Source organism: Diplotaxodon limnothrissa, linkage group LG20 (genome assembly GCF_057381915.1).
Source record: "Diplotaxodon limnothrissa isolate DT_005_m linkage group LG20, D_limnothrissa_male_GT1.1, whole genome shotgun sequence".
Taxonomy (NCBI): domain Eukaryota; kingdom Metazoa; phylum Chordata; class Actinopteri; order Cichliformes; family Cichlidae; genus Diplotaxodon; species Diplotaxodon limnothrissa.
Genome location: NC_140615.1, coordinates 22095736 through 22123413, shown reverse-complemented (window position 1 = coordinate 22123413; position 27678 = coordinate 22095736). Strand labels below are relative to the sequence as shown.

Genomic DNA, 27678 nt, shown 5'->3' with positions numbered 1-27678 from the left:
GCCCGCATAGATAAACTTAATTGCAGTCTTCATTTACACACCGCAAGAAATGACCAGAAAGCGGCTTTAATTGGATTTATGGGCTACAAACTGGCGGTGAGCAGAATGGCCCGCAGCCTCTGAGCTGCACCAGCTTTCTGCATGTGGATATGAAATGACAGGCTACAGATGGTCCTTATTTTTTCCCTTCTCTCTTTGGGGGCCAAATTCAAATCTGTGATCCATTACGCATCACAGATTTTGTGAGGAGTTGATGGTGCGTTTTCTTCAGTGATTTCGTGGCGTTAACCTGTGAAAATGGACCCGGCAAAGAAAGGTATGGTCTGTCAGCCTTTCAGGAATGTGTATAGTATACCTCCACGCGTAACATTTGCTATGTTTTATTGCACTGTAAAGCTATTCTGAGTGGGAACAGACAAACGTAAGATGAGCATAAACATTTTTGTCATGACGCTTTTCTGAAAAGTAACAAAACCTAACTAGTAAAATAAAAAAGGGCTTTTATAATAACCAGAAAATGCACAGCTGGTCTCATATTTTCACGTTTTCTTACTAGGGCAGACAGTTTATGTCTTGGCTGCTCGTTTAGTTTGTTCACGGATGGGATGATAAAAGTACCCTCAGGCTTATTCTCTGTGCAGTGCCTTGTCAACAGGTGTTCGTGGGTCTACTTGGGGATAGGGCCGGGCTAAGTGCCACGCTGCTCCCACTAAAGAAGTAGGTCACATCTGGTCTTATAATATGAGGCCTCCGGGACAGAATACCTCCCTGTTGCCACAGCCACATGTCAAATCCTTTCCTAATTGTGTTAGATAATAAAATCTGAGCTCACATAAGCAATGCTAGAGTAACATGACTTGAAACTGTGTGCAAATGCACACTGGAACTGGACAAAACATTGTTTAACTTGCTTTTTTTTATTTTATTTTATTTTTTTACACTGAATCTATTCCCCAAAATAAAAGAAACAATTACCTTGCATGTATATATCCTTACTTACAATAAAACAACTCAACCCATGCCCAACAGAGCTAACATTCACTGTGTGTGAAAATGCGCATTTTCACCCTGCCTTTTTAATCTTTATGTATATATTGACTTATTTATTTTCAGATGCCCTCCCTGGGGGCGATGCAGGCAAATCAGACACCCTCGGGTCAACTGGCTCGGTCAGGAAAAGAGGAGGGGGCGCCAAGAAGGCGATGCAGGCAAACAAGTCTGCCCTCAGGGCCCCCCGAGCTCTTTGCTGCCTCACCCTTAGCAACCCCATCCGGATGGCTGCACTGGCCCTGGTGGAGTGGAAATATCCTTTTCTCTGAGAGAGTTGCTGTGTTTGTCTCTGCACATGTACTGTGTTTTGGTTTGTGTATGTTTAATCCTGCATATGATGCACATTCATTAATAATCATTTGTTTCATCTATTTTTCCTGGAGAGATACATTCACAAGGCCCGCTCTTGCCTTAACTAGAGTCTGCAAGCCCTTTGACATTTTCATTCTTCTTGCCATTTTTGCCAACTGTGTGGCCATGGGTGTCACCAAGCCGTTTCCAGATGATGATTCCAACCCTACCAACCACAAACTAGTAAGTGTTCAGTGAACAAATATAAAATAATTTAACAAAGCCACCAAAAATATACAGGTTGGGCCATTTATATGGATACACTGTAATAAAATGGGAATGGTTGGATACTGGATGCCTGTGTTGGCATTTCTCCTGCGGTGTTGCTATCAGTGTGTGAAGAGCAGGAGAAGAGGGTTCCATTGACAATCCAACACAATGGGCAGCACATTGAACACATTTTATGAGTGGTCAGAAACTTGTAAATAACTCATGAAAGAATAAAGTTACATTGAAACCAAGCACACCATTGGTTTTCCTGTGACATTACCAATAAGTTTGATGTGTCACATGGCCCTCTTCCTATTGAAAAAACAAAAGTTGTATCCAAGATGGCCGACTTCTAAATGGCCACCATGGTCACCACCCATCTTGAGGAGTTTGCCCCCTCACATATACTAATGTGCCACAAACAGGACTTTAATATCACCAACCATTCCCATGTTATTACGGTGTATCCATATAAATGGCCCACCCTGTACATTATATGCCAGATCACAGATAATAGTGTGGGTCAAAGATATGTTTTTGGACACATGGATATAATCGCGGATACAAGTGGCAGAAATGAGCTTCCTCCGAAGGGTGGCTGGCCTCTCCCTTAGAGATAGGGTGAGAAGTTCGGCCATCCGGGAGGGGCTCAGAGTAGAGCCGCTGCTGCTCCACATCGAAAGGAGCCAGTTGAGGTGGTTCGGGCATCTGAAAAGGATGCCCCCTGGGCGCCTCCTGGGTGAGGTGTTCCAGGCATGTCCCACCGGGAGGAGGCCCCGGGGCAGACCCAGGACACGCTGGAGAGATTATATCTCTCGGCTGGCCTGGGAACGCCTTGGATAAGCTGGAGGAGGTGGCTGGGGAGAGGGAGGTCTGGGCCTCTTTGCTTAGGCTGCTGCCCCCGTGACCCGGCCTCGGATAAAGCGGATGAAGATGGATGGATGGATGGATGGATATGAATAAAACAGCTTGATAGTGAATAACTTACTGAACACCTTCTGTATGTGATACAAACTGGCACACTTTTTTATTTAGTTGTTTTGATGGCATCTCTAATCTAGAAACATTAAGGTAAAAGCCAGTGATGAAGAGGCTGGACCAGCTCGCTGTCTAAAGGGTCCAAGTCTCTACTCCTGAAGGTCATTATTATCCCAGTAGGAATTGCTAGAAACTTGTTTAAACCCACATTGGGCCGGTATGCCCAGCTCTAACTGCTTTTGTCCAAATGCCTACCCTGTTACCTAACCAAATAATCCTGCTCGTCAAACACAGACACCAGCCACTCTGGTTCACAGCATTTCCCACACGCTGACACTTGTTGAGTTGCTAGGTTTTTACTTTAGTGGCCAGGAAAACAGGTCCCCGAGGACATATTAGTTTTGTGGGCAACTGGTGAGAGCCTTTAAAGAGATGTAGCCATGCAGAAGTCTAAAACCTTACTATTAAATGAAGACTCCAACAAGTGCACAATTTAGACTTAGTCTGCAGAGAAAGTATTTATTTAGACATTTAAGCAGGGGCAAGGCATGCAAGAGGAATGGTAGACAATGCATAGCTCGTTATTTAACCTCTGTGTGGAGGACTATACTTCAGGCATCCTGACTCCTGCAAAGGGAAACCCAACTTAGTGTAGAAAGGAGAAGGTCTGTAACACTACACAGAAGGGAAGGAAGGAAAGTGAATTTACATCTTTAACAGTGCCTCACCTTTACTTCTTAATTTGCAGGATACATGACAGATTTATTCATTTTTGAGACACATCTGTGGATACTTGGCAGTGGTGTCAGAAAGTCAAATAGACGAAGAGATCATATCGTTGGAGGACGTGTGAAGAGGAAAAAATGTTTGATGAAAGATCTTACATGGAGGAAGTCTTGTTATCTATAAACGTCAAAGAGACGCTGGTGCTTTGATCATATAGAGCTGCCTTCATCAGACTTCAGAAAGGAGGCTTGAGCCTTGGAAATATAACAAGGTTAACACTTTGTATTGTCATGTGATGACATTTCTGATCTTCTTTTACAATTTTTATGCTTTTCTGTTCCTGGTTTCTACAGCTTTACTCTCAGTAAGAAGATTTCCCTTTGCCTTCCTGGAATCATTTTCATTGTTGGATCGAATATAAGTGACTGATTCCATTCATTCATCCATATTGGTGGTAGTGCAGTGAGCGTGACCATTATCTATCTGAGACACACATGCCTGATATGTATTATCAGTCATCATTTTATTAGTTCAGTCAGTATGTCTGGTGTTCTGGTGGATGGTGATGCGTTAGCGTGGAAAAAGTTGTGCCACAACCTCATTGGCGTGACATCTATCTGGGATCATGACTTACCTAAACACCAACCATCTGCCTCTTCTTTCCTTCCAGCACTCTGTTTTTTTTTCTGATCTCTTTTTCCAGTGAATAAAATGTCATATTGTTGTCACATTGTAAGCAAGTTCTATTAATCATGAAAGATTCCTATGACTAAATAATAACTTAATACATTTATAAAATAAGTCATGCAATAATTTTGCTTTGTTTGACCTAATCCTGACATTGTTTGCAGACAGATAACAGCTGATTCGGTATTTGAGTTTGAGCTCAGACCCGTTTAGTCAAATGTGTAGTGGACACACAGTCGCAGCAGGATAGACGATAGTAGATCTCTTTGTTAGATTTCACAGAGCGGACAGTTGAAGATATTCTTCATTGGAGACTTAACTATATCCGTTATCATCATAACTTTTGGATCAGATTTTGGGGGAGGTTACAGATTTTCCAAGCTCCATCTTCTTAGATTAAAGCACTTCGTTCCTGGATTATAGTGTCAGCATGAGGTAAAGTCCCAGTGACAGTGACACTGATTAGAAGCTTTAAGCTGAAGGTTACAGAAAAGGGATCTGTTGGCAGACTTATGCGTGTGTTAGACAGTGGGTTAAGAGGTTAGAAAGCCAACAGTATCAGCTCTTAATGACTGCACAGGTTGTTTTTCGCATTAGGCAGGAGTAAAAACCAGTTGCAATGTGTGATAAAAAGAAATAACAGCCTCTAAATGTCAGCCCTAACAATAACTTGACATTTTCTTTAGTTTTCGTCCATTTTTTTCACATTCCGTCTGTAAAAGGTCTTTCCAATTTTACTTAACCATCCCCGTGTTACCTTTTCTTTTGTTCTCAGGAACAAGTTGAGTACGTCTTTCTCGTCATCTTCACCATTGAGACCTTCACTAAAATTCTTGCCTACGGCTTAGTCATGCACCCGAGCGCCTACATACGCAGCGGATGGAACTTGCTTGATTTCATTATCGTCATTGTTGGGTATTTTGTGTACTTTATAAAGTCACATTTTGCATCCACGAATGTTGTATTGTTAGTACGAAAAGTCAAATGCAGCGGCTATTTTCTGACTCTGCAGGTTGTTCAGTGTGATGGCAGAAGCAATGACAGATCACAAGCCCGGTGAGGGCCATCATGCTGCAGGAAAACCTGGAGGCCTGGATGTCAAAGCTCTCCGAGCGTTCAGAGTGTTACGACCACTTCGACTTGTGTCTGGAGTGCCAAGTGCGTCAACTACAATTAGTTTTGTTGGGATATTAGTATGAAGTGAAGGTTTGCACTGAGGGGGGGAAAAGACAAAGCAGATTATTTATTTTTAGTATTATTATTATTATTTATTATTTTCAACATTTTGTTCTTTTTAGATATATTTTAATTGTATTCTTAACTTTTTTTGTTTTATTGTTCACATCTATACAAATTCTTCATCAAAGCAAAAATTCATTTTAATCTTAAAAGGTCAAATTTAATTTTGTTATTTAAACTTCCTCCTCTTTTTCTGCCTTTTTGTGGTTAACGTTGGTGTTTGTCTTGTCAGGTTTACAAATTGTGTTGAACTCCATCATGAAAGCCATGGTGCCCCTGCTCCACATTGGTATGCTGGTCATGTTTGTCATCATAATCTACGCCATCATCGGCTTAGAGCTTTTCATTGGGAGGATGCACAAGACGTGCTACCTCATGAGCACAGGTCTGTGTCATTCTGTGGAGTTTCCATATGTCATTTATTTCTAGACTCAAAGCCTTTTGGTCTCTTGCTGTTTCCTGTTCCAGGTCTGATGGTGGAGGATGATCCAACACCTTGTGCGTTTGCTGGGAACGGCCGCTTCTGTGTCACTAATGGGACTGAGTGCAGGGGCAAGTGGGAGGGCCCCAACGGAGGGATCACAAACTTTGACAATATCTTCTTTGCCATGCTGACAGTTTTCCAGTGCATCACTATGGAGGGTTGGACAGATGTACTCTACTGGGTACACATACATATTGCTAGATCACAGTTTTCAAGCTCCATTTTTTCTTTTGTTTTCTTTTGTTGATTGACAATACTTATCAATTCTTTATGCCTTTGTCTCTGTGCAGATGAATGATGCTATTGGCTATGAGATCCCATGGATTTACTTTGTTTCTCTGGTCATCTTTGGATCATTTTTCATTATCAACCTTGTATTGGGTGTGTTGAGCGGGTGGGTAGTCCCTGCACTGCAGGTTTCAACTTCCTTTGCGTGAATTGTGCAATGAGAAACAAAGGCGATACTTTAAAACGAATCTACCGCATATGTCCCTAATGGTTTTCCTGTTGTTATTAAGCTTGTACTTGTATTTATGAGCACAGAGAGTTCTCTAAAGAAAGAGAGAAGGCCGTCGCTCGTGGTGAGCTGCAGAAGGCGCAGGAGAGCAAGCAGATGGAGGAGGACATGATAGGATACATGGATTGGCTCATAGAGGCCGAGGATGTGGACGAAGAAGGAAACAAACGTTAGTTAGGAGAACATTTACATTCAAATATAAACTCTCAAATCCTTACATTTGTACATACTAATCTGCCTCTATGTGTCTTTGAAGGTGCTGCAATTGCAAAGAAAAAGATGATGAAGAAGTTTGGCTGGTATAAGCACAGTGAGGATGGAGGAGGTATGATAGCTGCTGCTTGTTGCTGTTATTATTTTTCATTTTACGTGATAATCTCTAACAGCCAGTATGTGTGTGTGCATTCAGCAGAGTCAGACTCTGATGATGATATAGCATACCTGGATGATGATAGTGGCTTCTGTGCGTCTCTCATGTAAGGAAACAAAAAGGTCAACGTTGTTTTAAATCATTTTTTCTGTGGAGGAGATGGTGTCATTTTATTAATGTTCCTCTCTTGTTTGATTTCTTTCACAGGGCAAAGATGATGGCCAATAGTTTCTGGTAAGAATAAGAGAAGACGTACTACGCTACAAGAAGATATATTTCTCACTGAATTATCCATAACTTTAGGCTCAGTGGGTTTAAATAAATGATGCATTTTTTCACACCTGAAACAAAGAGGACTTTCTTTTCAAGTTAATGGTAAAATAATTATGAAAAATAAATATGATATCATGATTTTATCACAGCTCAGGCAGGCACAAGCGGTTTTCCTGCTTGCACGCTAAATGCTAAACACAAATTTTGGCTAAATGAGAGCTGGTAACATAAAGTACTATACACAGGATGTGAAAATAACACAAATTGGAAATAAAGAAAACTCAAACCAGATAAATTAATTTATGGGTGCAGTCTACAAAAACTATAAATCTTTGAATTAAGGCGTTTTCAGTCCCATTATGACAGGTGTATAAAATCAATCAACTAATGATGCAGTGTGCCTTTACAAACTTACTGAAAAATTGATCATTTTAAAGAGCTCACTGAATTTGAGCCCACGCTCAAACTATAGAAGGATGACACCAATGAAACAAATCAGCTTGCGAAATTTCTTCCCTCCTAAATATTCTGTAAGTGGTTAGAACTTGTAGACCAGAGTGGGATCACTCAGTACTGAGGCCAGTGGTGGGATTGTGCTATGTCATATTAATATTTTTTGACTGTACATGTCTAGTATGCGTGCAGTAAAGATGTTCATTCTACACTTTCTTTAGTGACCAGCTGTGCCAGCTGAATCACACTCTCAGGAAGAACTGCCGCGTTGCAGTAAAGACCACTAACTTCTACTGGTTGGTGCTTCTGTTGGTGTTTCTCAACACTGTGGCCAGCGCTTCAGAGCATTACGGGCAGCCGAAATGGCTCACAGAAATGCAAGGTAATAAATAGCCCCGCCCATTTTTATTCTAACCTGTGATCCCAACCATCTCTATGCTTTGATTCTGAATGAGTCAGTGATATAAGAACAAATGTTACTTTTTTTGTCCCTCAGAGCGAGCCAATAAGATCCTGCTGCTGCTCTTCACTCTGGAGATGTTGATGAAGATGTACGCCTTTGGTCTGCAGATCTACTTTATGGCGCTGTTCAATCGCTTTGATTGCTTTGTTGTGTGTGGCGGTATTCTCGAGACACTCCTCGTAGAATTCGAAGTCATCCCGCCCATTGGCATATCGGTGCTACGCTGCATCCGACTGCTCCGGATATTTAAGATGACTCGGTAATTAGTGATTAAACCTTACGTGAGAAGGGAACTACAAATTTCCATGCCCTATCTGCCCATCCTGATGTGTGGTCATGATGTCCTGTCATTTTTAGGCACTGGGCTGCCTTGTCTGATCTGGTCACTTCACTGCTCAACTCTATGAAAGCTATCTGCTCCCTTCTGCTTCTGCTCTTCCTCTTCCTCATCATCTTCGCCCTGCTGGGTATGCAGTTGTTTGGAGGCAAATTCAACTTTGATGATACTCAGATGAAAAGAAGCACCTTTGACTCATTCCCTCAGGCGCTGCTCACATGTTTCCAGGTGATTTACATCTCCAAACATCTCTCTCTTATGCTCACTGCTTAGCATTTCTTTTTATGGTATTGATTAGATCTCCTTCCCTCTGTCTGTTGAATTCCTTCTTGTTCATCTCGGATGGACTTTTGTTATAGATCCTCACTGGAGAGGACTGGAACGCTGTGATGTACGATGGCATTATGGCATACGGAGGGCCAATATTCCCTAACATGGTGGTGTGCATTTACTTTGTCATCCTCTTTGTCTGTGGTAACTGTATCCTTTTCAACAAATGATTATCAGCAATGATATCAGCTAGAACAGTCTAAATATTAAATTTGGTCTTTCATTTCAAAAGGAATAAACAGCAATTCCTTAATTTTGTGATCAGACATCCTGCTTAATGTCTTCTTGGCTATCGCTGTGGACAACTTGGCAGGAGGTGGTGGGAAGAAAAAAGTCGAGTAAGTTTGATATATAGACTGCAGATGGATGTACAGTGGGGCAAAAAAGTATTTAGTCAGCCACCGATTGTGCAAGTTCCCCCACTTAAAATGATGACAGAGGTCAGTAATTTGCACCAGAGGTACACTTCAACTGTGAGAGACAGTATGTGAAAAAAAAAAAATATCCATGAATCCACATGGTAGGATTTGTAAAGAATTTATTCGTAAATCAGGGTGGAAAATAAGTATTTGGTCAATAACAAAAATACAACTCAATACTTTGTAACATAACCTTTGTTGGCAATAACAGAGGTCAAACGTTTACTATAGGTCTTTACCAGGTTTGCACACACAGTAGCTGGTATTTTGGCCCATTCCTCCATGCAGATCTTCTCGAGAGCAGTGATGTTTTGGGGCTGTCGCCGAGCAACATGGACTTTCAACTCCCGCCACAGATTTTCTATGGGGTTGAGGTCTGGAGACTGGCTAGGCCACTCCAGGACTTTCAAATGCTTCTTACGGAGCCACTCCTTTGTTGCCCGGGCGGTGTGTTTTGGATCATTGTCATGTTGGAAGACCCAGCCTCGTTTCATCTTCAAAGTTCTCACTGATGGAAGGAGGTTTTGGCTCAAAATCTCACGATACATGGCCCCATTCATTCTGTCCTTAACACGGATCAGTCGTTCTGTCCCCTTGGCAGAAAAACAGCCCCATAGCATGATGTTTCCACCCCCATGCTTCACAGTAGGTATGGTGTTCTTGGGATGCAACTCAGTATTCTTCTTCCTCCAAACACGACGAGTTGAGTTTATACCAAAAAGTTCTACTTTGGTTTCATCTGACCACATGACATTCTCCCAATCCTCTGCTGTATCATCCATGTGCTCTCTGGCAAACTTCAGACGGGCCTGGACATGCACTGGCTGCAGCAGCGGAACACGTCTGGCACTGCGGGATTTGATTCCCTGCCGTTGTAGTGTGTTACTGATGGTGACCTTTGTTACTTTGGCCCCAGCTCTCTGCAGGTCATTCACCAGGTCCCCCCGTGTGGTTCTGGGATCTTTGCTCACAGTTCTCATGATCATTTTGACCCCACGGGATGAGATCTTGCGTGGAGCCCCAGATCGAGGGAGATTATCAGTGGTCTTGTATGTCTTCAATTTTCTGATGATTGCTCCCACAGTTGATTTTTTCACACCAAGCTGCTTGCCTATTGTAGATTCACTCTTCCCAGTCTGGTGCAGGTCTACAATACTTTTCCTGGTGTCCTTCGAAAGCTCTTTGGTCTTGGCCATGGCGGAGTTTGGAGTCTGACTGTTTGAGGCTGTGGACAGGTGTCTTTTATACAGATGATGAGTTCAAACAGGTGCCATTCATACAGGTAACGAGTGGGGGACAGAAAAGCTTCTTACAGAAGACGTTACAGGTCTGTGAGAGCCAGAGATTTTCCTTGTTTGAGGTGACCAAATACTTATTTTCCACCCTAATTTACGAATAAATTCTTTACAAATCCTACCATGTGGATTCATGGATTTTTTTTTCACATTCTGTCTCTCACAGTTGAAGTGTACCTCTGGTGCAAATTACTGACCTCTGTCATCATTTTAAGTGGGGGAACTTGCACAATCGGTGGCTGACTAAATACTTTTTTGCCCCACTGTAGCTACAGTCACCCAAATTTGTGAACTCAGCATTATGTCCCTCTCTGGGACTATATACACAAATATTTCACAGCTCTTCCCTACTCCTTCCATAGCAATTAAGAGGATAAGTAGCAACAAGTTAATCAGATGGAACTGATTCAAGAAACTCAGCATCAGCGAATCTCATCACCTCTTTAAAAAAGCTTAGTAGTTTGGTCTGGAGCAGGGGCAGGGAACTCCAGGCCTCAAGAGCCGGTGTCCTGCAGGGTTTAGATGTGTCCTTGATCCAACACAGCTGATTTAAATGGCTAAATTACCTCCTCAACATTTTTTGGAGTTCTCCAGAGGCCTGGTAATGAACTAATCATTTGAGTCAGGTGTGGTGACCCAGGGTGATATCTGAAACCTGCAGGACACCGGCTCTCGAGGACTAAAGCTCCCTACCCCTGGTCTGGAGCGTTCAGATCTGCGTTAATACATACAGAAAGCTGTGAGAAAGCTTCTTCTCTCTAAAAACAACATGGCAGCATGGCTTAGATTTGCATCTGAGCAAATCCCATGACTTTGGGAACAATACCCTTTAAACAGACATGACCAAAGTGTAGATGTTTGGTCATAATGCATTTTTGTATCATTATCACATACCATCCCCCATCCCAGTTTTTGTCCCTCCCACACCGAGTTTAGGTCAGCTGTGTAGGTTGCAGCTTGGTTCGATATGCTTAAGGAAACGGCGACACGTTCTTTTAATTTCTGCTGCATTTACGCGTCAGTGTATTCAATATAAAATGTTATTTGAAGCATAACAGTAGTGTATGAACATTTATTTATTCAGAGAGAAAAAGGAAGATGAAGAAGAGTGGGATGAAGATGAAGAGAAAGAGGATGAAGATGCAGGGGCAAGGAACTTTGAAATCTTTTTATATATTATATTGAATGTTTATAGAAAGCGAAGTAACCGCTGATATTTTGTCTCGGGAGCAGAACGAAGATGACGACTGGCAGGAAAATGAGGAGCTGAGAGTCATCGAAGGCCTGGAGGGTGAGTTTGATCGACATTACACCCAACAGAGAGATATTAACTATCTTGACCAACAGTGATTATAAGTGTGTCTTTATTGTAGGAGTGGCTCCTCTGAAGCCCGATTTCTCCGGACCCAAAGAAAAGATTGTACCAATACCCGATGGAAGCTCCTTCTTCATTCTCGGAAAGAAAAACTGGTAATTTTAAATAATCATGAACCCGAGAAATGATTGAAGGGATACAATCTAATACCAGTGCAGTGCACGTGATTTCCTTCCCATTTTCCATTCTTCAGTTTACGAGTCGCCTGCCACAACCTCATCCATCACCCCTACTTCACCAACTTCATCCTCATCTTCATCATCCTCAGTAGTATTTCACTGGCTGCTGAGGATCCCATTAAATCCCACTCATTCAGGAACACTGTAAGGCCAAGCTTCACTCGCTTTTCCTGTCATATTCCCTACATGTTTACTGACTCATAATATTATCTTCATTAGACTGAGAACTGATTTAGCTTCTGTCTTCCTCAGGTGCTGGGATATGCTGATTATGTATTCACTTCAGTTTTCACTGTGGAGATCGTACTTAAGGTAACAGCTGCAGTGGCTGTAAAGAACCAAATCTAATAGAAAATTATGCACTAGTAAACCTCAGAAGTACATGGCAGTGCAATGAGTTTCTGACTTTGTTTCTTCACCCTCTCACTCATGTTTAGATGACTGTTTATGGAGCTTTTCTGCACACTGGCTCCTTCTGTAGAAATGCCTTCAACCTTCTTGACCTGCTGGTTGTCAGTGTGTCACTCACGTCCTTCTTTCTGCAGTGAGTAGATGCACGTGAAACGCAAGCTGTGGTTCTTCTGTTGGGTTCTGGCAGAAAGATCAGGAGCAGTTGTAGCAAAGAGAAGAGATTTGAGGATAACTTTTTTTAATTTATGAGCTCAAACTTTTCTTTTCTAATCTCTTTTCCTTGTTTCTTCCAGCTCAAGTGCCATCTCTGTGGTGAAGATTCTCCGAGTGCTTCGAGTGCTCAGGCCTCTTCGAGCCATTAACAGAGCCAAGGGATTAAAGGTAAACAGCTATATTCTATCTAGTTTTATTCCTATATTCATTTAAGCATTATTTCAGACAGCGCACCAAGTAAAGCTTGGTCTCCAAGCTGATAACAGCTGCCTACCTACATTGGCTGATGGCTCAGCTGATACCCTTCTATGTATCCAATTAGCAAATCTCATAAAGGGTGCACCGTTCAGCCTGCTGCATCTGCAAGCCGCTTGCACCTCAGCTCCTCCTTTTCATGTCATGTCACACTTAATCAGTGTCATGTAAACTCGCTGATCACTTAACACAAATATCTAATCAGCCATTCACATGGCAAACACTAATTTAGGAGTGTAGACATGGTGAAGAGAAACTGCCAAAGTTCCAACTAAGCATCAGAAGAAGAAAGGAAATTGAATTTACTTTGAACATGACATGATTGTTGGTGTTAGACAGGCTGGTCTGAGTATTTCAGAAGGTGCTCATAGACTGGGATTCATCTCTGGGGTTCAGTGAGGATGGTCCAAAATACGGGGCCAGTGAGTAGCAGTTCTTTGGCTGAAAATGTCTTGTTGATGTCAGAGGTCAGAGGAGAATGGCCAGACAGCTTCCAGCTAATAGGAAGACAACAGGAAATTCAAATAGCCACTTGTTACAAACAAGGTATGCAGAAGATCATGTCAGCACATCAAGCCTTGAAGCAGATGGGCTACAGCAGCAGAGCTACCACTCCTGCCAGCTAAGAACAGGAAACTGAGATTATAGTTCACACAAACTCATTGAAAATGGATAACAGAAGATTGTAAGATTGTGACTTTTGAGTGGTGGGGTCAGAATTAGGTGTAAACAACATGAAAGCATAGATCCATTGTCTCTTGTGTCAACGGTTCAGGCTGCTGGTGGTGATGTATAGGTGTGGGGGATCTTCTTTTTGGTCCCTTTGTAGCAACTGAGGATCCTTTAAACGCCACAGCCTACCAGCATTTTGTTTCTGATCATGTCCATCCCTTTATGACCACAGTGTGGTCTTCTGTCTTCTAGTGGCTAATTCGAGCAGGATAACACACCATGTCACAAAGCTCGAATTGCCAAGCTGGTTTCTTGAGCGTGCCAATGAGTTCACTGAACTCAAATGGCCTCCACAGTCAACAGCTCTCAGTCTAACAGAGCACCTTTGGATGTGCAGCTGACAAATCTGCAGCAACTGTGACAATATTGTTGTTTGTACTGTACAATTTATTCAGTGTACATACAAAAGTGTAACATGGTGCCTTTTAGTCACATCGTTTTTGCTGTTTATATGTTCACAGAATGTGGTGCAGTGCGTGTTTGTGGCGATCCGCACCATCGGTAACATCTTAATTGTCACAACCCTCCTCCAGTTCATGTTTGCGTGTATTGGAGTGCAGCTTTTCAAGGTTCATGTTCACACTTTCAGCATGATAAGATTTTAACACCCTCAGCAGATATATAGAGTGTGTCGAGTGAGTGTTTGTAACAGTGTAACTTCTCTGTGTTTGCTGTTATAGGGCAGATTCTACAGCTGCACTGACGAAGCCAGACACACTCCAGATGAGTGCAAGTCAGTGGGTTTTTTTTCACACGACATAAAGCTCTTGACAATTTCTTATCACGCTGTTTATTAAAAGATGTGCATGCATCTAATTTTAGAGGCACATTTGTGGTGTATAAGGATGGAGATAAGAATCACCCCATGGTCAGGGAACGCATCTGGGAGAACAGCGATTTCAACTTTGATAATGTGCTAATGGGAATGTTGGCTTTATTCACTGTGTCAACATTTGAAGGTTGGCCGCAGTGAGTATTAATTCTACATTTTAAGTCCATTACCTCTCTAAACTATCTGTGTCATTCCTTGGGAGCTTCAGTTTATTTCTTAGAAGCTTATTGAACAACTTACCATTTTGTTATTTTCTTTATTTTGGAAAATATTGCTAAAACAGGAAGTAACAGAGCAGTTGTAGGGACTATTTTTTAGCTGAAGATTAAGTGAAAACGGCCTTCAGAGCACTACAGTCGTGGCTTAAAGTTTTATCAGTGGCACAAATGTTTATGTTTCATACACTTTGCTGCTTCACTTTTTGTTTAGATTATTTTTAGAATCGGAATAAGAATATTTTATTAACCCCAGAGAGAATTATATGGTCACAGCTGCTCCAAGACATGTTTCCATGAAACAGTGAAGAACCATCATGACATCAAGACTTTTATTGGTCAATAAATTAAAGCCATGCAAAGACTCAATATTTAGACTAATCAAAATCCAGTCCTGCCTTAAAAGTGCTCAAAATTGATCATAGTTTTTGGGGTTCTGTTTGTCTCTCTGCTTTTTAAGCACTGCCCATACTTAACATGTACTCAAAGACCAGCTTTTAATGATCCAGAAGCAGTTTGGTGACAATCTGTTAAATTTCCAGCATGATATAGCACTTTTCACAAGGCAAAAATGAGACGTAAGAGGCTCAAAGATCATTAAATTAAAATGTCCATATCTTAATCACATCAAACATCTGTGCTCAACAATAAAAAATAATCAAAGTTAAAATAGGAAAGTATATGAAACACAAAATGTGTCGCTGCCAAAAACTTGTCATTGTGACTGTAGACCTGATTTCATTGTTCTCTAAATATATCCATCCAAATATTCACCAAGCAATTATTTGTTTCATAAATTGTTTACACATCACACAAATAATGATGAATATAGAATTTGAATTGACATTTTATGATTGCGTGGCTATGCCAAAGCTTGAACTGCCCCATTTTAAGCAGACAACAGAAATACTGTGTTTCTTGTGTGTCTGAGGGCTACGCTACAACATCACTGGGACCGTTGTTTTACAGCCTGCCTTATGAGATTATTCTTTATTACTTATGTAAAGATATTGCTACTGAAATGACATGCTCTTTTGTGACGGCACAGAGAGGAAATACATACATGAAACTATATCACCTTTTCATGGCTTTTTTAATGGAATTTCCAAATAATAACATAAGTTTAGGAATCTTATATCAATGATTAAATGACTCAATGTATCAGGAATCCTGTGTGTCACTTGCTTTGTCTCTTATTTTATTTTTGCCTAAAGGCTTCTGTACCGGGCCGTCGATGCCAACGCCATAAATCGAGGCCCCGTTTACAACTACAGAGTAGAAATCTCCATCTTTTTCATCATCTACATCATCATCATCGCCTTCTTCATGATGAACATATTTGTGGGTTTTGTCATCATTACATTTCGAGAGCAAGGAGAGGCTGAGTTCAAAAACTGCGAACTCAATAAAAATCAGGTTAGTTATCATTAAAAACTGTAGTTTTGACTTCAGTGTAATAGCATTCTTTCAGACGCAATCATTTCTATCCTCTCCCTCCTCACAGCGTCAGTGCGTGTATTATGCATTGAAAGCTCAACCAATTAAGATTTACATTCCCAAAAACCCATCCCAGCTCAAATTCTGGAAAATCATCAACTCCAGCCAGTTTGAGTACGTCATGTTTGTACTGATTCTGGGAAACACCCTTACTCTGGCTGTTCAGGTACAATGTCAGTCAGTTTTCACTCAGATAAAATACTAAAATATTGATTCAGGGCTGTGATGTGAATTTTTGTGTTGTTTTTCCTCTCAGCATTATGAGCAGTCAAAACTATTCACCTCCATTATGGACATCCTCAACATGATCTTCACTGTGGTTTTCACTATAGAGATGATTATCAAGCTAATGGCTCTGCGGGCACATGTAAGGTTTCACTCTTTTTCATCAGAAAATGATATTTGGCACAACTCCACTCACTGTCTGCTGTCTCGATGACTCTCACTTTGCTTGTTTAATCTCTGCAGCACTATTTCATCGATCCTTGGAATTCATTTGATGCACTTATCGTTGTGGGAAGTGTGTTGGACATTGCAGTCTCTGAATTCAGCGTAAGTTTGTTCACACAGCAACAAAATATCACCAGCTACCTTCCTTATCTACCCAAATATCTAATCAGCCAATCACACGCCAACAATTAGTCATGCAATAAGTGAGTCAAATTAGGCATTTCGAGATAGTCAAGATAACCTGTTGAAATTCAGAAAGAGCATCAGATTGGGGAAGAAAGGTGATTTAAATGACTTTGAACAAGGCATGGTTGTTGGTGGAGAACTGGGATTTCCCCACACAAACATCTCTAGGTTTACAGAGAATGATCTAAAACAGAAAAAATATCCAGTGAGCAATCGCTCACCTCAATTCGGGCGAGGTGAGCAGTTAACACACTGGGTGAGGCCAGTCCCAGTATTTTCTGTGCAATTTTGATGAAACTTTCCTTTTAATATCCTGAAGATTTGCTGGTATTTATCTGCAGGAGCTAAAAGGGATCTCAGCAGCTTGGTGTCGGTTATTATGGTGCTATTATGTAGGAATACAATCAGAAGATAATTCAGATGCGAGAAGGAAAACTACTACTGCCATCAGGATTGTCAGCTGCACTTTTGTGAACAATAAACTAAACAAATGATTAAGAACTACACGATGAAAAATAATAAAATAAACCTTTCTACAATTTTTTGAGGAAGAAATTCTACATGGCTTGAAATATGTATTACTCTGAAAATGAAATCATTTGTGCTTTAATTTCTTTTCTCCTGCATGGTATCGCCTGCCTGTTGTTCACCACATGCAAAACGATGCAGGGCGGAGGCGGTCATGGTGAGGTAAGAGCTGAATTCTGAAGTACTCCCTTTAATTCTTCTGCAATACACTTTGGGTGGACAAAAGCTAATAACCTTGAGAAAAATAAGTGCAACTTGAACAACATGTCTCAGCTTTTCTACTCATAACTTAAACACTTCTGTGCTGCTCCTTGGCCGCATTTCTCTGTGATATCTCAGAGTTTGGGTAACGCCTTTGTCAGGAAGAAAGCCTTGAAACTCTTCTGGATTGGAGGAAATCAATAGTTTGAACATTCACCTTAAGGATTTCCAATCCAAATGGCTTGTGAAAAGTCCAAAAACGGTGCTCTTATCTTCAGTCTTTACACTTGACAAGCGCTTCAAGCAGGCCAGAATTAACCGTTTACATAAACCGTCCTGGCCTTCAGGACACGTTTCACACTCCTTTTTTTTTTATTTTATTTTTTTTTACCAAAAAAAGAAGATTTATTCATAACACACGGGAAAAGACCCAGGGAAAGAGTTAACGATAACAACAATAAAAAAAAAATAAAAAAAAAACAAGACTAAGAAATATTAGACATCTAAGGTTCATATTTCATTGTGTGACAATGCAAAATAAATTCTTTTCAATCAGATCCACAATGCAAAATTTTGATTTAAGCCACGTTTCACACTCCTGATGACATATTTGCTTTTTCAGTCTCAGATATTTAACTATTTCTGTCTGCCGTTATTCTTTCTAGGGTCCCGGGAAAGGTGAAAGTGGAAAAGTGTCCATCACATTTTTCCGTCTTTTCCGAGTCTTGAGGTTGGTCAAACTCCTCAGTAAAGGAGAAGGCATTCGGACTCTTCTCTGGACTTTTGTCAAGTCCCTCCAGGTCAGTAGCAGCACAGAAATAACAAAAGGATTAAACAATTTCTTGTGACACCTGTAGACAACTTTTATGTAACTTTGCTCTCGACTTTTATCTGCTCAGGCTTTACCTTACGTTGGCCTCCTCATTGCCATGATCTTCTTTATCTATGCTGTGATCGGCATGCAGGTGAGTCTTTGTTATGAACGTAGGTTTAAATTTTGGCTGTTCCACTCATTGCAATTAATCAAACAGGTATCCGATGATAAACAAAACATTACATCATACGGGCTGCATCCCAGTTTATAAGTCTATAATAATAAAAAGTCTCTGGTTTTAATGACTGTTTTTTTTTTCTCTTGTAGATGTTTGGGAAGGTGGCTGTTGATGAGGACACACACATCAACAGAAACTGCAACTTCCAGACTTTCTTTATGGCTGTTCTGGTACTTTTTAGGTGAGTCTTTTTAGCCCCCAGGAAGGGGCAAAATTAAAGGGACAAAGCTGAATTGTTGAAAAATGAAGCTTTACTTCATCCAATGGCCACTGGAGGCCGGCTACCAGAGATATTAAATTAATGTTAATAGTTACAGCCTTGTAATGAAAACTGTTTTTGGCAATGAAACTAATGTCCTCCTTCATAAAGACTCTTAAGGGGGCCTCTTAAAAAGTGTTTTGTGTTAAGGCTTACCACCTTCAGTAACCACTGGATCGGTGGACTGAACCTCTCAGCACTGCTTGTTGTATAGGTGCCTTCTGGAGCACTTTAAATAAAAAATAAAAATGTGACACAATGTGTCTTACTTTATCTTTCTTTTTGACTTTAATGAGGATCATAATTTACATGATGAACATCCTGTTTTCTAACTAATACGGGGCAGTTTCTTTGTGCAACCAGAGGTATCGCTCCCTGCTGCTCATTAGCAAGAATGCACATTTAACGCACTTCAAAGACAACTTTACTTTTCAGACCTGAAAGCTGAGTCATCCGTATTTTATATCTTTGTTTTTGCAGACAAAACATAAATGCCGAAGCTTCAAAATGCACAGTCTAAGAAACAACTGGTGATGGCATGTAAGCTATGTCCATCGTTTATCTACAGTCCATGGCTTTCTTCTCTCTTCTGATAATACATTTCTTTATTATAGTCTTACTTAGAATCAGAAGTTACTGTGCTGCATTAACATGACTTTTTCCTCAAACAAAAAGTACTTCTAGTGTGAAACTTTCATGCATCTTTTCTAACATCTAGAAGGTCTAAAACAGTGTAAAGGAACAGTGATAATGCTGCTGTTTTTCCTTGTAGGTGTGCCACTGGAGAGCAGTGGCAAGAGATCATGTTGGCAGCTTTGCCTGGCAGACGCTGTGACCCAGAAGCTGACGTTGAACCTGGTGAAGAGTTCACCTGCGGTAGCAACTTGGCCTACATTTACTTCATCAGCTTCTTCATGCTATGTGCTTACCTGGTAAGCAAAGCCACCGAAAATTAGGGATCATTTTTTAAAAATCCCTTCGTTCATCTTGTTTGTGGTAAAACATGTCCTTTCTTTTGATATAACTAAACACTCTACCTCTTGTCTCTAAAAGAAATGTAGGTATAATTAATTCTAACTCGTGTTTTATAGAATATCAGGTCAGGAGGAATCAAAGTTAGATGAAAGCAGACAGCATAGTATTACAGCTGCAGCATACTAGCAGGTTTAAAAGCTTACCCTGTCTTCTCCAATTCCCAGCTCATCAGACAACTCGCATCCACGGATTTTATTAATCCAGGCAGCACACTCAAACCACAAAATCCCGATTTAAAAGGGCACAAATATTTTGGTAACAGTACTTTGACCATAGTGCTATTTTAAAACATTAAATGTGTCGAAAGAAGGTGGCGTTTGCCCTAGAGAGCAGGCAGAGGAGGGTCCACGTAGGATCTCATACTCTATCAAGTTGCTGCGTTCCTGCAGTGGAAATGGTAAAAACCGCAGAAAATACAGCAGAGTATAATCTGTTCCAGATTACCTGCTTAGAATTATCAGCAGTATCATATATGATTCAGACAGGGGCAGGGAACTCCAGGCCTCGAGAGCCAGTGTCCTGCAGGTTTTAGATGTGTCCTTGATCCAACACAGTTGATTTAAAATGGCTAAATTACCTCCTCCACATGCCTTGACATTTTCCAGAGGTCTGGTAATGAACTAATCATTTGATTCAGGTGTGTTGACCCAGGATGATATCTAAAACCTGCAGGACACCGACTCTTGAGGCCTAGAGTTTCCTACCCCTGACCTAAAATATAACCCTAGTCCACCAGGAACTTTCACTGAAATGTTACAATATCAAAAGTAATCATCCAATACATAGACAATTTCAATCTTGCTATGGAACCCAATGTAATCCATGCGATTTATAATATTTACCTATGACAGACGTTGGCCTTTAAATCTCTTCCACTGTTCCATGGACAGTTTTCTCAGTTTAGGCCAGGGGTGTCCAACTCCAGGGCCCGTATCCCTAAAGATTCTGAGAATCCTCTCAGAGAGCTCCTAACTTAACCTAAAAATTCCTTGCCAGGAGTTTTAGCTTAGAAGTGATTCCAGAACATTTTCAGTGAACTCTGAGCAAGGAATGGATGGAAAATCCTATCTTAGTGAGGAGGTGTGGTTGACCCCGTTGCTAGGTATGAGACATCATTTCAAAAGCCGTGATTGGTTGATCCTACAAGTTTGATGGAAATGAGCTTTTGGTGATAATGAGCAAAGGATGTACCCTCAAATCAATAAACATAATTATACACTCTAATCTTATGCTGACTGTAATTGTAAATAATATTTCACATTCAAGAAAATATCTGGAAAATGAATAGTAAGCTGTAGGGGTTATAGCCTAACATTAGAATCTAAAATATGTGAAAACTTAAACTCATTACACCCTGTTCAAATAATGATTTGTGTCTTATTTGCTCATATTAATATCCTAGCTGACATATTTTGTACTTTCACTCCCATATGGACCCTGTTGAAAACAAGATGGCCTATCTCAAGGGGCTGTCCTTAATGAAGTAGAAATCACAATGTTACAAGTCCAGTGTGGTCTTAACGAGGGTAACACGGCTCAGCTTTTAGCAATGTCTGTGATTGCAGACCCAAGTCATCACTGCTGCATTGTTGCATTTTCCCGGTTGCCAAATACCTCAGGGTTGTGATTACTTTCGTCTCCGGTGTAATAGCGTTGTGGCGTCGAGTTGGTGAAGTAATTGCATCTCTAAGGAGATCCACCACAAACATGATTCCTGCACGATCCAATCTGTAGCGTCTCAATAATTCCCTGTCATCCAGTGTTTGCAGGACATCTCTCCTGCCTCTTCTGTTGGCCATTTTGTGCAGCTGCTTAGGGGAGCTCCTAAGCCACTAATAGTCCTCTTCCCTGCTCTTAGCAGATCTCGCCTTAGGAGCCCTTTTAAGCGCTAGGAATCTTGAGGAATAGCTTTTATATTAACTGGGATTGTCGTGTCACTTTTAGGGGAAATTCTAAGAAAACGTCATGACTCTGAGAATTTTCTTAGAATTTGGCCGCTAGGAGCCACTTTTTGCACAAAGATTCTTTAGGGATACAGGCCCAGGCCTCGAAGGCTGGTGTCCTGCAGGTTTTAGATCTCACCCTGGGTCAACACACCTGAATCAAATGATTATTTCATTACCAGGCCTCTGGAAAATGTCAAGGCATGTGGAGGAGGTAATTTAGCCATATTAATCAGCTGTGTTGGATCAAGGAAACATCTAAAACCTGCAGGACACTGGCCCTTGTGGCCTGGAGTTCCCCTGCCCCTGGTTTAGGCGGTTTGATTTATAGCAGGGTTACAGTTTTTCCTGTTCATTTGTCCTTCTTTATGTTTTCTTCCTTTGTGGACAGCTGACAAAAATCAATCCGTATGTGGTTTTCGGCCTCTAGCAGAAACCCACAAAGACCCTCCTGGCAGCTAATGTAGATCAGGGCCCGTATCCCTAAAGAATCTTTGTGCAAAAAGTGGCTCCTAGCGGCCAAATTCTAAGAAAATTCTCAGAGTCATGACGTTTTCTTAGAATTTCCCCAAAAAGTGACACGACAATCCCAGTTAATATAAAAGCTATTCCTCAAGATTCCTAACGCTTAAAAGGGCTCCTAAGGCAAGATCTGCTAAGAGCAGGGAAGAGGACTTTTAGTGGCTTAGGAGTTCCCCTAAGCAGCTGCACAAAATGGCCAGCAGGAGAGATGTCCTGCAAACACTGGATGACAGGGAATTATTGAGACGCTACAGATTGGATCGTGCAGGAATCATGTTTGTGGTGGATCTCCTTAGAGATGCAATTACTTCACCAACTCGACGCCACAACACTATTACACCAGAGACGAAAGTAATCACAACCCTGAGGTATTTGGCAACCGGGAAAATGCAACAATGCAGCAGTGATGACTTGGGTCTGCAATCACAGACATTGCTAAAAGCTGAGCCGTGTTACCCTCGTTAAGACCACACTGGACTTGTAACGTTGTGATTTCTACTTCATTAAGGACAGCCCCTTGAGATAGGCCATCTTGTTTTCAACAGGGTCCATATGGGAGTGAAAGTACAAAATATGCCAGCTAGGATATTAATATGAGCAAATAAGACACAAATCATTATTTGAACAGGGTGTAATGAGTTTAAGTTTTCACATATTTTAGATTCTAATGTTAGGCTATAACCCCTACAGCTTACTATTCATTTTCCAGATATTTTCTTGAATGTGAAATATTATTTACAATTACAGTCAGCATAAGATTAGAGTGTATAATTATGTTTATTGATTTGAGGGTACATCCTTTGCTCATTATCACCAAAAGCTCATTTCCATCAAACTTGTAGGATCAACCAATCACGGCTTTTGAAATGATGACTCATACCTAGCAACGGGGTCAACCACACCTCCTCACTAAGATAGGATTTTCCATCCATTCCTTGCTCAGAGTTCACTGAAAATGTTCTGGAATCACTTCTAAGCTAAAACTCCTGGCAAGGAATTTTTAGGTTAAGTTAGGAGCTCTCTGAGAGGATTCTCAGAATCTTTAGGGATACGGGCCCAGGACCTCTGTGTGCTGTTGGGTTTTTTAATATGTTCACAGAACTGTAGTGGCCTGACTTGCCTGTTGTGACTTTATACAAAATTTAGAAGCAACAATAATTCAAAATGTAATCTCACTACTTTTATTTGCTAAATTTACTTAAAATGTTTCCTAAATTTTCTTTTATCATTTTTACACTATACTACCGGATTATATTATACTGGACTTTCTGGATCCCTATTCTAACTTTTTTCAATAATAGATTTATTTATGTAAAACACATGCTGTTATAGTCATATCTTTCTCTCTCAGATTATCAACTTGTTCATTGCTGTCATCATGGACAACTTTGAATATCTGACAAGAGACTGGACCGTACTCGGCACTCACCAACTGGACGAGTTTAAGAGAGTTTGGTCTGACTATGATCCAGAGGCCACGTGAGAATCTTTTTAGTATCATTCTCCACAACTTGTGCATTTTTTCTGTCCTTGCATACTTTGTCTTACATCTGTCTCACCAGCTCTGCGTCCATCTCTCTCCTACAGCGGTCGTATAAAACACATCGATGTCGTCACTATGCTGCGCAGGATTCAGCCGCCTCTTGGTTTCGGAAAATTATGTCCTCATCGTGTTGCTTGCAAAGTGAGCAAAAACACATTTGCTCCTGCGGATTTCATGAACAAACTAAAGACACGCATCTGACTCCTTCTGCCTCAACTTGTCTTTGCAGAGACTGGTTGCCATGAATGTTCCCCTGCATCCTGATGGCACAGTCACCTTCAACGCTACTCTGTTTGCTCTCGTGCGAACCTCACTGAAGATCAAGACTGAAGGTTTGACCTGCTGCATATAAACAAAAACACAGAAGCTCATTATTTGTGTATGAGATTACCTCACTCTTTTAATGATAGTGCTGTTTATATTAAAGGATCTGTTGTTTGTGTCCCACTCAGGTCCCATCGACCAGCAGAATGAAGAGCTGAAGGTGATTATCAAGAAGCTCTGGAAGCGCACTAAACCCAAACTCATTGATGAAGTCATTCCTCCCCCTAGAGGTATACCACAAAATTGCACTGCTTTCCAACATAATGAAAAGTAAAGAAAACCTAAAACACACTGAATATTAAATCAAGCCTCTTTTCTTTCATATTGTGTACCTGATGATGCCAAATATGTACATTTATTCATATAAGTCTTATAATCCAAAGTAATGTTTGTGTAACATTACCTTCTTTCAGGAGATGAGGTGACTTGTGGAAAGGTTTATGCCAGCTTCTTGATTCAAGACTACTTTAAAAAATTCCGGAAAAGAAAAGAAAGGGAGAGGAAATCCAAAAGGAAGGACAAAGCAGCTTCTCTACAGGTAACATAAACTATCCAACTCAAAGATCCCATGTTTGACACAACTTTGTCATTGACTCGATGCAAAATAAAATCATACGGTCATGTCTGTGTGTGAATGTGGACCCAAATGCTGACCTAAAAGAGGAGTAATAAACAAAACAAATCTTTATTTCAGTGAGGCAGAAGTCCAACAGGCAACTGACAGAAAATAAAAGGAAATAACCTAAATGCTCAAAGTAAAAGAATGAAAAAATGTAAAATACAAAAACTCATGCACATACATTTTAATTGCATCTTGAACCATGTTTGCTTTCCGAGTTAAAATCATCTTTTTCATGCGAGTCTTAAACTGAGATTTGAAAGGTTAAGTTCAACTTACGATCAAATATACTTTTTTATAATAAAAAATTAATAATTATAAAAATAAAAAATCTTTTCATCCATCTTCAGGTGCTTAACTTTGCATTAAACTCATTTTTGAATGTAGGCTGACTTCAGTTTATGGATATGTTTCTAGCAAGGGCTGTGGACACTGCAGGATCTGGCTCCAGAGATGCGTCTGGCAATGGCTTCTGATCTGGAGGACGAGGAAGGTGGAGGCGATGACATATTCGAGAGTGGGCCTGAAACGTCAGCAACCCCCACTCCCTCCAGCACACCGATGCCGCCTCTGGACACGCTGGTAGAGCAGACGACTTTGATCATGGAACCAGAGCCCAAGATCTCCAACGGAGGTGTGATCACGGAGCAGGTGACGGGCTTGAAGGAACACCAGAGGCCGGGATCAGAGCTGGCAGGTGTCAGCGTGGTAACAGAGCAGCCTGTGAGGTCAGAACACCTCCCAGTGAGGTACGTTACTGCGTCATACGTGAATTCTCACATTGGTACTCACACGTATTCCTTCTATTTTATACCAAGGAGTTTTCTAACTTACTTGTACTCTTAACAAACAGGGCGGACTCCATCAGTGAATCGCCTCTTCCTCCTCCTCCTCCACCTCCACCTGAGATTTTAGTTGAAGAAGTCAAAGCTACAGAGGAAGTATCCGAGCAGGTGTACTTGAGTGAAGGAGATGCTGCAAGTCTGGCATCAGTAGACCGGTAAGGAATAATCAAGAAGGTCAAGCGATAGATGTAGGTTTATTAGGTTATTCATTAAAAAAAAAATTTGGGAAATAGATGGATTAAAAAAACCAAACAACTGAAGACAAGATTGAACAGCCTAGCATTAAGACTGGAAACAAGACTGGGGTAGAGGATTCAACCCACCAGCACCTCTAGAGCTCACTAATTAGCACTTTTACTCTTTGGTCGTGCAGGTATATGTATCCAGAGGCTGTTTCCCCAGTACCAACTGATGCAGGCTACAATGGCCAGAGTCTGGAAGGAGGCAGCAGCCTTGGCGAAATACCGTATGACTCTAATGGTACCAGTGGCTTCGTCAGCAATGATTACACTGACATCAACATGAATGGAGGGAGTGCTGCCACGAGTCCCACTCCCTACACCACAAATGAATATAATGAGAATGGATATCCAAGATACAGTGAGAATGGAAACAGCATCATGACCGCCAACGGGAACGGAAGCACAATGAGCGGCGACCATGAAAACGGCAGCAGCATCGATTACACTGGAAACGGCTACACTACCAATGAGAACAGCGGTGCCCAGTTTGTTAGGAGAAGGTTACTTCCTGCTATTCCAAAAGGTTTTCCTCCTTCTCTTCCATTCTTCAAGAGTACTGATAGACAGAGGTGGTTGTATATTTTTGGACGTTGCCAATCAGAAGAAATTTAAAATTCAAATATAATGATAATGTTTTTGGTGTTTAAATAATCTGTCAAGTGAATTTATCAAATATTACTCTTATTTTACTTTATACACTGAACTTTTCTGAGGGGTTTTATTGGGCATGTGAACTATAACTGATGCCTGCTAATACAAACTCTCTCCACACACGGTGCTAGTCTTGCACTCAGGTCATTTTTCTAATATCTTCCTGCTTTCTGTTTCAGGTCATAAACCCGCCTTTAATTTCCAGTGTCTGAGACCACAGAGCAGCGTAGATAACCTCCCCGTCCCAGAAATCTATCAAGGCCACACATCTCCAACTAGATCACGTTTGCAGGTAAAACAGTGACACGCATACACACTCAGCCTGCTAGTTTTCCTACTCATTTCTAGCTTAAACTCATAATGATATGAATAAATGACAAGAGAGCAGCCTCTCTGATCTGGATTTACTGGCTCTACTTTTGCTCTCCTCTGTCAGAACCAGCACAGCCTGGAGTCCCGGCCCAGCAGTGTGTCCTCCATGTTGTCCACCTCCTGGGCGAACACGGCAGCAGCTGGTGCCACTCCTGTTCCAGGAATAATTGCCCCATCGGCACGCAAGGGCAAGCTCATCTACACTCCTATGATCTTGATGGATGAAGCCACAGGTAGCAGTCAACCGCTGTGGAATGACGGTTCTGCCAGCCTTCCTGCAGGAAGGCGCCCCGGCTGGAACCCCGGTCAAACCAGGACGTTCACCAGTGTAAGAATGCCACCCCCTGTGAACCAGGGCTTCATAAGCAAAGGCAGCGCGGACAGTCTGGTGGAGTCGGTAAGTAGTTTTTGAGATTTTCGTAAAGGTGAAACCTCCTACACCCACTATTATGTAGAACTTGGTGTATTTTAAATTCCCGTGACCCTTTGGAACTTGATTTAGTGAGACTTTAAGGCTGATATTCACCTGTTTTGACTGATTGGAACTTTTGAAACCTCATGGGGATATTCTTGCCCAGTAAAAAGGATGGCAAAACTGTTATCCATCATATTAAAAATCCTTTTAGGAACAGATCTAACCATGAACAGGATGAATGACTAAAGCAACTCTTTGCACTATCGCCTCCCTGAAATGTAATCCTGCTCATTTATTTGAATATTTGCTCAACTTTAGATTGGACGTGAGCAGCTGACAGCACGAACCTGTCTTAAATGATTGCTTCTATACTCTTTCTGTCACCAACCACAGATCTTGATCTCTGAGGGTCTCGGTGTCTATGCAAGGGACCCGAAGTTTGTGAACTTTGCTAAGCGGGAGATTGCTGAAGCTTGCCGCATGAGCCTGGATGAAATGGAGAGCGCAGCTGCTGACTTGATAGTGCGTGGAGCCACTCAGTCGATTTCTCGATTTGAGGAAGAGCTGGCTGATGAAATGAACTGTGTGATTTCTTACTGA

The 27678-nt window shown here is 41.2% G+C and overlaps 1 protein-coding gene across 2 annotated transcripts; it reads left to right on the top strand.

Moving 5' to 3' along the window:
• Positions 1-297: 297 nt before the first annotated feature.
• On the top strand, positions 298-27678 carry cacna1fa (calcium channel, voltage-dependent, L type, alpha 1F subunit a). 2 transcript variants are annotated; one of them, XM_085343827.1, is made up of 47 exons: positions 298-316; positions 1114-1323; positions 1472-1584; positions 4778-4917; positions 5015-5160; positions 5474-5626; positions 5710-5906; positions 6016-6119; positions 6269-6411; positions 6499-6567; positions 6655-6718; positions 6820-6846; positions 7560-7720; positions 7835-8060; positions 8159-8366; positions 8498-8618; positions 8734-8806; positions 11267-11330; positions 11416-11473; positions 11556-11652; positions 11751-11880; positions 11989-12048; positions 12174-12280; positions 12441-12528; positions 13809-13916; positions 14028-14080; positions 14170-14316; positions 15609-15810; positions 15899-16057; positions 16148-16258; positions 16360-16443; positions 17197-17217; positions 17922-18056; positions 18156-18221; positions 18398-18489; positions 19340-19499; positions 23419-23546; positions 23655-23751; positions 23840-23942; positions 24063-24164; positions 24348-24472; positions 24971-25302; positions 25407-25553; positions 25772-26163; positions 26471-26583; positions 26728-27060; positions 27472-27678. In XM_085343827.1, the coding sequence occupies exons 3-47, from the start codon at positions 1528-1530 to the stop codon at positions 27676-27678; spliced, it is 5910 nt and encodes a 1969-aa protein (XP_085199953.1). In that variant the 5' UTR covers positions 298-316; positions 1114-1323; positions 1472-1527. The 2 variants fall into 2 exon arrangements, with proteins under 2 accessions (XP_085199953.1, XP_085199952.1); XM_085343826.1 differs by lacking the exon at positions 298-316 and having other exon boundaries at positions 1114-1584; positions 6652-6718.

Excerpts from the sequence above, each read along its gene's own strand:
- cacna1fa (XM_085343826.1), top strand. The coding sequence starts at position 1,114 with ATGCCCTCCCTGGGGGCGATGCAGGCAAATCAGACACCCTCGGGTCAA. Across the intron at positions 11,474-11,555 it reads AGTCATCGAAGGCCTGGAGG|GAGTGGCTCCTCTGAAGCCC; the intron begins GTGAGTTTGATC and ends TCTTTATTGTAG. Across the intron at positions 23,547-23,654 it reads GACTATGATCCAGAGGCCAC|CGGTCGTATAAAACACATCG; the intron begins GTGAGAATCTTT and ends TCTCTCCTACAG.